Below are 12,456 nucleotides of genomic sequence, written 5' to 3' on the forward strand. Positions count from 1 at the left end.
CTTCGGAGAAGGGAACGCCTCAAAGGTGGAATGTTCTCGGAATTCGCTTTCCCTGGAGGGAGGAATGGGAATGATACATCGGTCTTTATTGATAGCTCCAAGAGGGAGACATGGACTTGATAGAGGCCATACTCCGACACACAAAATATCGGTACGTCGGTGAGACTGCCGGTGGAGTGTATGTTCTTTCGAGCAGAGCTCTGTGCTATAGCGATAGCTGTAAAGGATATTCTGCGAAAGGATTTACAGTTTTCGAAATCAGTATACACAGGACAGTGAGATCGAAGTTCTTGCCGGTATGTGTGGAATCGCTGAATGGACTCCAGTTTTACGACATAGTGCTGAGCATACTAGGGCCTCGTATTGTCGCTTATCCCAACTCTCTTCTTGTAATTTCTTTTTATCACATACTTTTCATTTTCTTCTCACCACAGAGGTCAAACCGGCCACCGAGTGAACTCACCTTTTCATGGTGGCTGGCTATCCATTCAACCTAAACTATTAACAGTATATTGGAATAAATTCCACAGAGAAATTATAAAATAGCAGGAAACTTTTTTTCAAATTAAATATTTGATTTTGAAATTTGTTCAAACTTCATATATTGTCCGCTGACACGAAAAATGAACGTAAAATTTTGTTTTAACTGAATTCTACTTTCCGGTTACGGTCGTCAGACGTTCGGTAATCATTTATATATTTATTCATAAGCCAAAATAAAACACCTGACACGTTTTCCTACATTTACAGTATGGTTACGAGAGCACAACTATGCCTTTAGTCTGCTTACAACCCCGTAACAATAGACGTTGTCATTATCATTAAATTATAGAAAATATTCTCGAAGTATTTTAAATTTTTTTACAGAAGCGGACCGGGTGGGATTTGGTATTTCGGAAGTTATATCATAATATGAATCGATTTGGTCATTTACAATCTCTATCGACCAATACTAATGAATGGTATTTGTGCAAAATTTCAAGCGCCTATACTTACTACTTCGAATGTAGTTAGCATTGCTTGTTTCATTCACATAAGCAAAATCGTTTAAATCAATACGAAAAATGTCAATTAATGTTGAAGGTTCTACCATAAAACTAAAATTTCTTTATACGTCCATACGTCTTTCCTTCAAACTCGAATACAATACAAAAGAGTCTTTATAGATTTCACATTATTCATTGTTAAAATCCATTGTATCATGTACTCTCCCTTGGGCATGGGAAATAATTTGGAACAAATCATCATCAACTCGCATATTTTGGATAATAATATCATGCTGGAATAAGCAACAACGTTATTTTTGGTTTCTTTTAGTAAAGTCAATTGACTTTTTCCTTACCTCATAAGGACATGAATGATTTATATTGCTGATCTTTCTAAATTTCTCATAATAAGTTCCCCAGAATAAATGTCGCGACGTAAGACCATTGCTTAAAAGACTGCAAAGATCCAAAACATCTTCAAAAAGAAAGGGTTGAAATTTCCTGTTGGTCTTGCGATATAGTTTGACAGTAATCTTTTGAAAGAAAAGTGTTGTAGGAATTTAATTTTTTTTTTCAAGTTTTTAAATAAACTCACCACAATGCCATTGAGTTTCTGCATAACCCCCAAATGAAAATCAAATATAGAACAATTGTTATTTTTTCTAACAACCTGGCAAGTGATGGGTCGAACAACAGTAGTATCGAAAGACTCACATTCGATTTTGGTTAATTTCGTACCACGAACCTTCGTAGACACAATTCGTAGGCAAAGATTAAAAGCAAGAATTGTAAAAATCAATAAACTAAACTTGATGATAGCCATTTTAAAAAAAATGTTGAACAACATAGAGCACTGTGTACTGTCGTTTAGAAAAAAGTTATATGGAAATGACACATTGATTGCTCAACTATTTTAAAGGGCTGGCCCTATTTGGATATTCGTAATTGTCCACTTTCATTAAATGATATTTTGAAAAATGTCAACAGTAATGGCATTTAAAGTAATCAAATCTACATTCTCTGTTGGTAGCTCCAATTGATTTACTTGCTCGTTTTGCTAGACAGAAATTTCCAATTGGATTTTTATCTTTATACCCTACACCACCACTGTGGTAGAAGGTATTATAACTTTGTGCATTTGTTTGCAACGCTTAGATGGAGAAGAGCTAGACCCATTGATAAGTATACCGATCGGCGTAGAATCACTTTCTGATTCGATTTAGCTATGCCCGTCTGCCTGTACATGTATTCTTGTAATCAAGTTACAGGTCGCATTTATTGTTCGATTATCATGAAATTTTGCACAAGTCTCTTTTTGGGCCCAAGGACGAACGCTATCGGTTCAGATTTAGATATAGCTCCCATATATATCTTCCATCCGATATGGCCTTTTAAGGCTGCCACAATTTTGGCACGATCTTAACAAAATTTCATTTTCATTTCATAAAAATCGGTCATAAAAATCGGTCCAGATTTAGATATAGCTCCTATATATAACTTTCATCCGATATGAACTTTTATGGCTGTAGCAGCCACAATTTTAGTCGGATCTTTACAAAATTTTGCTCAAAGTGTTTTCTTTAAAGTTTCAATACGACTGCATAATTTCATAAAAATCGGTTCAGATTTAGATATAGCATAGATATATATTTCATCCGATATCGAATTTTAAGGCTGTAGCAGCCACAATATTGGTACAATCTTTATAACGTGATGTCTTCATAAGTGTGCAAAATTTCATAAAAATCGGTCTAGATTAAGACATACCTCCCATATATATCTTTCATCCAAAATATACTTCAGCATGTAGAAACCATAATTTTCGTCCGATTTTGAATGAGACGATTTCTTTGACTTTCCATATCATATCAACGAGTGCCGTCCGATTAAAGTTTAAGCTTAATGATAAGGGGCCTTCTTATTATTGCCGCGTACGAACGGAGTGCCGCAGTGCGACACCTCTTCGGGGAGAAATTTTTATATGGCAAAGTACCTCACAAGTGCCGCCAGCATAAGGAGTATATAACCACCGCCGAAAAATTTGTCTGATGTTCTCACCAAGATTCTAACAAAGGCATTCAGCATCATAGGCGGACATGCTAACATATGCGCTACAGTGGCCCCCTTTTTTTACTCACTACGGTAATGTGGGACTCAAATAAAAGCTATTTGAGAGTAGAGTAGGTGGCCACCCCACCCCAAAAATTGAACATATACTACGATCTAGCAATAATAGGCTCAAATGAAAAGTGTTTGGGAGTAGAATACCAATTTGATATTCACATTGGGGCAGAAATACTTGAGAACCGTACCACTGCCAAACATAACTTAGTTCCCCATGGTGGCAAATTAAAGTCTGACTAGATTTCGAGAGAAGTTTAAGTACTGCGTACACCAAGTTGTGTAGGGTATTATTGGGTTGCCCAAAAAGTAATTGCGGATTTTTTAAAAGAAAGTAAATGCATTATTAATGAAACATAGAATGAACTTTAATCATATATGCTTTTTTATACTTTTTTTCTAAAGCAAGCTAAATGTAACAGCTGATAACTGACAGAAGAAAGAATGCAATTACAGAGTCACAAGCTGTGGAAAAATTTGTCAACGCCGACTATATGAACAATCCGCAATTACTTTTTGGGCAACCCAATATATATTCGGCTCCGCCCGACTTTTGCCTTTCCTTATTTTCCATAGCTCTTAGATGAGGATATAAGCTTAAAGCCTTGAAACATATTGAGACCTTCCCGATGTAAGCGAACTTTTTACAATTTTCTTTTTTATTATGTATTATGGTTATCAGGATATCGAATTAATTCTCCTCTTCAAATATGGAAGCTGTACCATGTACCGTTATGAAATGAGAGCGAAAATGATTTTGGTGTGACCGCCATTTGAGGTTTGTTTACATTTTTACGTGACCACGATATGTCATTTACATCAAAATTTCACATAAACATAGTGTGACTGGAGCTTAAAAATTAATAATCATTGATCAAGTTGACTTTTTAGGGTAAACAAACATTGTATAGGTAAAACAATTACATACTCGTATTTGTAAGCAGAATATTACTTTTTATACCCACCACCGAAGGTTGGGGATATATTCATTTTTTAATTCCGTTTGCAACACATCGAAATACTCATTTCCGACCCTATATAGTATATATATTCTTGAGCAGCGTAAAAATCTAAGACGATCTAGACATGTCCGTCCGTCTGTCCGTCTGTCTATTGAAATCACGCTACAGTCTTTAAAAATAGAGATATTGAGCTGAAATTTTGCAGAGATTCCTTTTTAGTCCATAAGCAGGTTAAGTTCGAAGATGGGCTATATCGGACTATATTTTGATATAGCCCCCATATAGACCGATCGGCCGATTTAGGTTCTTAGGCCCATAAAAGCCACATTTATTATCCGAATTCGCTGAAATTTGCGATAGTGAGTTGCGTTAGGCCCTTCGACATCCATCGTCAATTTGGCTCAGATCGGTCCAGATTTGGATATAGCTGCCATATAGACCGATCCTCCGATTTAGGGTCTAAGGCCCATAAAAGCCCCATTTATTACCCGATTTGCTGAAATTTGGGACAGTGAGTTGTGTTAGGCCCTTCGACATCTTTCTTCAATTTGGCCCAGATCGGTTCAGATTTGGATATAGCTGCCATATAGAATCGATTTATGGTTTTGGGCCCATAAAATGCTTATTTATTGTCCGATGTTAAGTTAAACCCCTAGACATACTTCTGCAATATCGCACAGATCGGTTCAGATTTGTATATAGCTGCCATATAGACCGATATCTAGGTTTTAGGTTTTGGGGCCATAAAAGACGCATTTATTGTCCGATGTCGCTGAAATTTGAGACAGTGAGTTTGGTTAGGCTCTTCGAAGTCCTTCTTCAATTTTGCCCAGATCGGTCCAGATTTGAATATAGCTGCCATATAGACCGATATCGCGATTTAAGGTCTTGGCCCAATAAAAGGCGCATTTATAATCCGATTTCACGGAAAATTGACACAGTGACTTATGTTAGGCTTTTCGACATCCGTGTCGTATATGGTTCAGTTCGGTTTATTTTTAGATATAGCTAGTGTACTTATTAATATTTGATATAACTGATATGGGACATAAGGTATGAAATTTTCACCGAATTTTGATGAAAGGTGGTTTACATATATTACCGAGGTGGTGGGTACCGAACTTAACGCCTGTTTACTTGTTTTAGTTAATAATACTTTGAAACCACATCGTATTCCTCAATATAAAAGCTTTGCGTAAAGTATTCATGGGAACTAGATATAGATAGATAGATAGATAGATAGATAGATAGATAGATACCTAATGCAAATAAAACATTGCTTTTATTTATTCTCCTAATACCTCATACGTTGAAATTTATTTTCATAAAACAGGAAAGAGAGAATAATTAACAATTAAGTGCGTGCTAAGTTCGGCCGGGCCGAATCTTATATACCCTCCACCAGGGATCGCATTTGTCGAGTTCTATGCGCGGTATCTCTTTTTAGGCAAACAAAGAATATTGAATAAGAACTGTTATGCTATTGGAGCTATATCAAGTTATAGTCCGATTCGGATCATAAATGAATTGAATGCTGAACATTGTAGAAGTCATTGTGTAATATTTCAGTTCATTCGGATGAGAATTGCGCTTGTAGGGGCTCAAGAAGCAAAATCGGGAGATCGGTTTATATGGGAGCTGTATTAAGCTATTGATCGATTCAGACCATATTAGACACGTATGTTGAAGGTCATGAGAGAAGACGTTGTACAAAATTTCTGCCAAATCGGATGAGAATTGCGCCCTCTAGAGGCTCAAGAAGTCAAGATCCCAGATCGGTTTATATGACAGCTATATCAGGTTATGTACCGATTTTCGCCATACTTAGCACAGGTATTGGAAGTCATAACAAAACACCTCATGCAAAATTTTAGCCAAATCAGATGAGAACTGCGGGCTCAAGAAGTCAAGATCCAATATCGCTTTATACGACAGTTATACCAGATTAAAAACCGATTTGAATCATACTTAACGCAGTTGTTGGAAGTGGTACCAAAACACTACCCCCTGTTCTCGTCCGATATTGTGCAAAATATCAAGCGGCTAGCTTTACTCCTTCGAAAGTTTGCGTGCTTTCGACACACAGACGTACGGACGGACATAGACGTGGACTTAAAACGCCATGACGATTAAGAATATATATACTTTATGGGGTCTCAGATGCATATTTCAAGGTGTTACAAACAGAATTCCTCCATTCTATGGTGGAGGGTATAAAAACAAATAAAAAGGCATTAAGTTCCGAACTTTGGATACCCACCACCTAGGGTTTATATGTAAACCTCCTTTCCTCACAATCCGGTGAAAATTGGCTAACTTATGCACCCAAATTCGGCACGGACATTAGTTTAGGATGAAAGGAGGGTGCAGATATTAATCCGCCCCATGCCACTATGGGCATACACCTAAGCTGGTAATCGGTTTATTGTGCGCTATAAAAAGTAAAAAGTAATCTCCAAAAAAAAATAAGTTTGGAATTCCGTGCTACTTACAAAATCCTTAATTGTTTTCAATACCACTCCCCTAAGTTGGTTCATGTCTGGTATTGTGTCTCCACCTAAGTGCCGGTATCTGTTAGACGCGAAAGCCGGTGAGTGACAAAGGTAATGCTCCAACGTCTCCTCACCTTCCCCGCATGCCCTACACATGCTATCACTTGCCGCACCAATTTTACATAAGTAAGCTCCTAGTCCTATATGTCCTGTTATGATACCAATAGCTATACTGACCTTCTTCTTGGTTCCTTTCAGTAATAGCTTCGTCTTCTCACGATCTGGATTCCCCCATAGGAGTTTCGCCGTCCTACCGACCGTTTTGCTGTTCCACAATGTTGCATGCGCATTCGTCGCCCACTCTCTTAACTCGGTCTGCGTCGACCCGAAAGGTTTCGGGTTAACTAAGTTTATTGACGGCAGTCCTCTGGCCTTCACCGCCAAATCGTCTGCCCTTTCATTTCCCATTACTCCGTTATGCCCCGGCACCCAAACGATGCTGATTTTGCCATCCTCAGAGAATGACCATGGTTGTTATTGCCTTAATGACAATTTTACGGACGGTAAAGATGTTCACACTCGACATCCTCGCGTCGGCACCACACCACTTCAAGCATTCCGTGATCGCCCGGATCTCCGCCTGCAGGACCGTATTATGGTCAGGTAGTCTAAAACAGATCTCAATCCCAGGGTTCCCAATGTAAACCCCCATTCCCACTCCGTCCTTCAGCTTTGATCCATCCGTGTAACATGATCTTCCAGTTGGCAATACTAGGGTTCCGTCAATCCAAGACTGTGTCGATGGCAGCAGTGCCTCGCACTCGACTTCAAGGTTCATCTCAGGTATCCGATGGGAAACCTCTTCCCTTCCTTCCAGGTTTCCTATCGTCGCCTCGATTATAGCGCGATGGTATGAGCTGCTCCCATCCTCAATCCATTACTCCATCGCCTTAAGTCTCATAGCCGCAGTGGCTAGATTAGTCTTCAGTGCCCTAGTGGGCGTGGTCCTCATCTCTCCAAGACAATATGTTCTCTGAACCTTTTGTATGGTACTTATGTTGCACTTTTTCTCCAAATTGGTTATCAAATTCGTTTTCTAATCTAAGTACCCCATCTAGAATTTGGATATCAAATATTGGTGTTTAGGTTACTATAAGCGATCACACAAAATTTTGCTTAAATCGCATCACCCATCTCCGAGATATGGCGTTTCTGAAAATTAGAGTAAGGGGGTCTAGGCACCACGAATGGCATTCGTTACTTCGTCCATGGTAAATTGTGATGTCTATCCATCGACTTCGGATATCCATCCATCCATCGAATAGTCCCGGATGCACAATAAATCGATGTTTTGATCAAACCGGCGCATATCTTCGGATCAGTCACGGTTACGTCGCCAAAAGTGACTGAGGTCCTGTCATCCCGTCTACCATGGTTCGAGAGTGACTTAACAGTAGAACACAGTTTGCCTACACCGGTGCCTAAGTTACATTGCTCCAAGTGTTCCAGCCTCAAATTCCGCCTATGTTCGTTGTCTAACCTGTTTATTTCCAGATTCAGCCCATCTGATCCCAAAGAAATGACGGTCTGATACCAAAGAAATGACGGCTTACCAGGTTATGTCACTGAGGAGATCAGGGGATGCAGTGGAAATGTCTGGCAAGCTGCTGCACCTCCTCGTAATCCTAGTGGGGGCATCCCCATTCACCATGATCATCATTCAAACAGTAAGATCCTCATGACTGCTATCCCCATGCACTCCATGTTGGGGTCACTAGCGCCAGGCGCAGGCGAGATGGGTATATACTGCACGGAGTGTATCACGAAGGCCAGTCCCCCACTTCCATTCCTAAAGCGATCCACATTGTATTCTTGACAACTGTGCAGGATGCAGGTGTTGGTCAGCTTTGTCTCATGGATCGCTGCAACCAATATGTCCGTTCGACTCATAAAATCCACAATCTTGTCGATATTGCCTCTCAGCTGTTGCGTATATTGCTGCATGGGAGAGTTCAAGGGGATCACACAGGTGACGACAACGACTCATGTGACCCACTGCTGTCTATGTTCGCACAACACTTTGCAACATATTCAGTGAGACCATACTACCGCAGTGACACGCACTGGTTACACCTCACCGACACCGACCGATGATGGAGGCGGATCTGGCAAACAGATCAGAACCAGTTTCCGGGGTTCTTTCCAATTCCGGCACCGACCAAAAGCGTGCGGAGAAGGCACTTCGGGATTTGCCTTTCCCTTGCTTATTTACCAATTGGGTTAATGTGGATATCAAATGAAAGGTGTTTGGATGTTGAGTACACATCTATTATAATAATTTGGTCCAAGCTATCTACGGAGCCTCCCCAACCCCAAAATCACTTAAACGGGAATGAATGTCAAACGTCACAAAATGGGTATAAAAACAAGTAAAAGCTAAGTTCGGCCGGGCCGAATCTTATATACCCTCCACCATGGGTCGCAATTGTCGAGTTCTTTTTCCGGCATTTCTTTTTAGGCAAAAAAGTATATAAGAAAGGATATAAGAAAAGATTTTCTCTGCTATTAGAGCGATATCAAGATATGGTCCGGTTTGGACCACAATTAAATTTTATGTTGGAGACCTGTGTAAAATGTCAGCATTTAATTTGTGTTTGTTGGTTTATTCCGTATAGGCTCAAAAACGGTTGAACCGATTACCTTGAAATTTTCACAGATTGTGTAGGTTGGTCTGGATGGAAACATAGGCTATATGATTTTTTAGTTATCGGAAGGGTGGCGGGCCATCCCCCTTAGCCCAAAAGTACTACCCAAAACTAAAAGTGGACCGATCGAGAGAATATGGGACTCAAATGAAAGCTATGCAGGAGTAGAGTACGAATTTCACATTAACAAGTAAAAGCGTGCTAAGTTCGGCCGGGCCGAATCTTATATACCCTACACCATGGATCGCATTTGTCGAGTTCTTTTCCCGGCATCCCTTCTTAGGCAAAAAAGGATATAAGAAAAGATTTGCTCTACTATGAGAGCGATATCAAGATAGGGTCCGATTTGGACCACAATTAAAGTATATGTTGGAGACCTGTGTAAAATGTCAGCCAATTCGAATAAGAATTGCGCCCTTTGGGGGCTCAAGAAGTAAAATAGAGAGATCGATTTATATGGGAGCTGTATCGGGCTATAGACCATATAAACACGTATGTTGATGGTCAAGAGAGGATTTTAGGCAAATCGGATAATAATTGCGACCTCTAGAGGATCAAGAAGTCAAGATCCCAGATCGGTTTATATGGCAGCTATATCAGGTTATGAACCGATTTAAACCTTATTTGACACAGTTGTTGAAAGAAAATAATAAAAAACGTCATGCAAAATTTCAGCAAAATCGGATAGGAACTGTGCCCTTTAGAAGCTCAAGAAGTCAAGTCCCCAGATCTGTTTACATATGACAGCTATATCAGGCTATGAACCGATTTGAACCATACTTGGCGCAGTTGTTGGATATCATAACAAAATGCTGCGTGCAAAAATTCATTCAAATCGGATACGAATTGCGCCCTCTAGAGACTCAAGAAGTCAAGACCCAAGATCGGAGATATATCAGGTTATTGATCGATTTGAACCATACTTGGCGCACTTGTTGGATATCATAACAAAACACGTCGTGCAAAATTTCATTCCAATCGGATAAGAATTGCGCACTCTAGAGGCTCAAGATATCGGATGGGGGCGGTCCCTCCCCCTTACCTCAAAACGCCATCCGCAACGTAATCTGGACTAATAGGCACAATATGGGTATCAAATGAAGGGTATTGGAGACTAGAAAATGAAAATCATATTAAATTTTAGGTTTAAGTACCCATCGGGCCTCCCCAAAGTGCAAAGTGTCGGTGACTGCCCCAGCCCCTCCAAACAGTTCATATTTACCGATCATGCCAATATGGGGCTCACATTAAATGCATTTGGGAGTGCAGCACGAATTTGATATCCATATTTGAGTTGAAATGTCTGAGATGCTATCCCTCCCCTAAAAAGCACTTCTCATTACACTAATTTTCAAAACACCAAATCTCGGAGATTGGTAATCCTGTCAATACAAAACATGGTTTCTATTGTTGGGGTTTGGTGCCTCGGGGGCCGTCCAAAACCCACAAAATGGGTATATTGACCAATCACGACAATATGGAGCTCAAAACGAAACACCTCCCTATTGTATAAAAACTGCTAGCTGAACCGGGCTCTCTCCACTGCGCCTTATTTTACTTTAAATGGAGCAAAATTTTCCTTTGAATATACATTTTCGAAAATTAAAGAGCTTTTGGTGAAATACCGTGCTACGAAAATAGTATATCGCTTTACTAACAGTTTAACAATATAAGTGCCATTATCTGAATCCCATACAATCTTTATTGGTCTACGAATTTAAGTTTGGATGTAAGGAGTACTTCATTTTTAAAATACTTTATTTCAGCCCGATATTCTCATGATGTCTGATTTAGGGGTGTTTTCGGGGGTGAGGTGGTCACCCAGATACTGGGCCCTGAAAAATATCAGCAACGTGCTCTTCTCTCAAATACCATTTATTTAAACCCACTATTGCCATTGGTTCAAGGGGAGTTTACAGGATGAGGCGTCCTCCAAACACATGGCCCCAAGATTGGTTATCGAATTCGTTTTCTAATCTCAATTCCTTTTATTTGAGCCACATATTGGCATGTTCGAAAATTTTTTACCCTTTTAGGGGTGTTTTGGGGAAGGGGTGATGCCCTAAATACATGGTACTACATTTGGATATCAAATGCTTATTCAACTCCCAAATACATTTATTTGAGTGGAGTATTTTGGGAAAGGGGTAGACCCCCAGAAAATCGGTCCCGAAAGTGGGTATGAATTCTTGCTCTGCCCCCCCAAATACCTTTCATTTAAGCCCGACTTAGGGTTCTTTTTGTTCGATTAAGGGGTTTTTTGGGGAGTGGGGTGTTTCCCCAAACACTAAACCCTGACAATATATCAGCAACGTGCTCTATTCACATATATTGCCATTGGCTTCAAAATTGGATATCAAATTCGTTTTCTAATAAATTATGGGCCCTAAAAACTATGAATATAGAGCTCCACTGTCTTGAAGACCCAAATTGTCTTGGTGAGTAAATACGTCCTATTTGGATGTTGTTATGGTGGTGGGACGTCCCCTAGATAGTTGGACCCGTATGTCGATATCAGATTCATGGTCTACTCCCAAATATTTTTAATCTTTTATCATGACCGGCTTGGGTAGTGTTTTGGGGGATGGGCGGCATCTCAGTGAGATGGCCTTGAAAATATATGTCGGATTCGTGTTCTACTCTAAAAACTCTCTTATTTAAGCCTCATATAGCAATAGTCAGTATATACTTCCTATTTGGTTGGGGTTGTGGGGGTGGGGTTGCCCCGTAGACACTTTTCCCGAATATTAATATCAGATTTGTGCTTTACTTCCAAAGACCTTTCATTTGAAGCCCATATTGCAATGGTCATAAATTTGTCCTCCTTGAGGGATATGCTCTGGGCGGCCCCTCAAACACTTGGTCCCACATCTGGATATCAGATTCGTATTCTACACTCAAATACCTTTTATTTAAGCCCCATATTGCCATGGTCAGTAAGTAAGTCCTGTTTGGGGGGTGTTTTGGGGAAGCGGTCTTTGAAGGGAGAAGGGAAACTTTGTCCCAAATTTGGATATCAGATTCGTATTTTACTTGCAAATACCTTTCATTTGAGTCCCATATTGCCATAGTCCGTAAATATGTCCGATTTAGGGGTGTTTTGGGGGTTGGTGTGGTCCCCCAAACACTTCGTCCGACAAATCGATATCAGATACATTTTTTAATCTTAAATACCTTTAATTTGAGTCCC

At 39.9% G+C, this 12,456-nt stretch overlaps 2 protein-coding genes across 2 annotated transcripts in view; both read right to left on the reverse strand.

Annotated features, from left to right (window-relative positions):
• Positions 1–12,456, reverse strand: part of LOC106085042 (calcium-transporting ATPase type 2C member 1) — a 661,371-nt gene that overhangs the window by 168,719 nt on the left and 480,196 nt on the right. The window lies entirely within an intron of this gene.
• Positions 1,072–1,832, reverse strand: LOC106085038 (uncharacterized). The gene is made up of 3 exons (XM_059370781.1): positions 1,582–1,832; positions 1,343–1,519; positions 1,072–1,279 (listed from the first exon to the last, which is right to left on the reverse strand). Exons 1-3 carry the CDS (start codon positions 1,807–1,809, stop codon positions 1,175–1,177), a joined length of 510 nt encoding a protein of 169 aa, XP_059226764.1. The 5' UTR covers positions 1,810–1,832; the 3' UTR covers positions 1,072–1,174.

Source organism: Stomoxys calcitrans, chromosome 1, assembly GCF_963082655.1.
Source record: "Stomoxys calcitrans chromosome 1, idStoCalc2.1, whole genome shotgun sequence".
NCBI lineage: Eukaryota > Metazoa > Arthropoda > Insecta > Diptera > Muscidae > Stomoxys > Stomoxys calcitrans.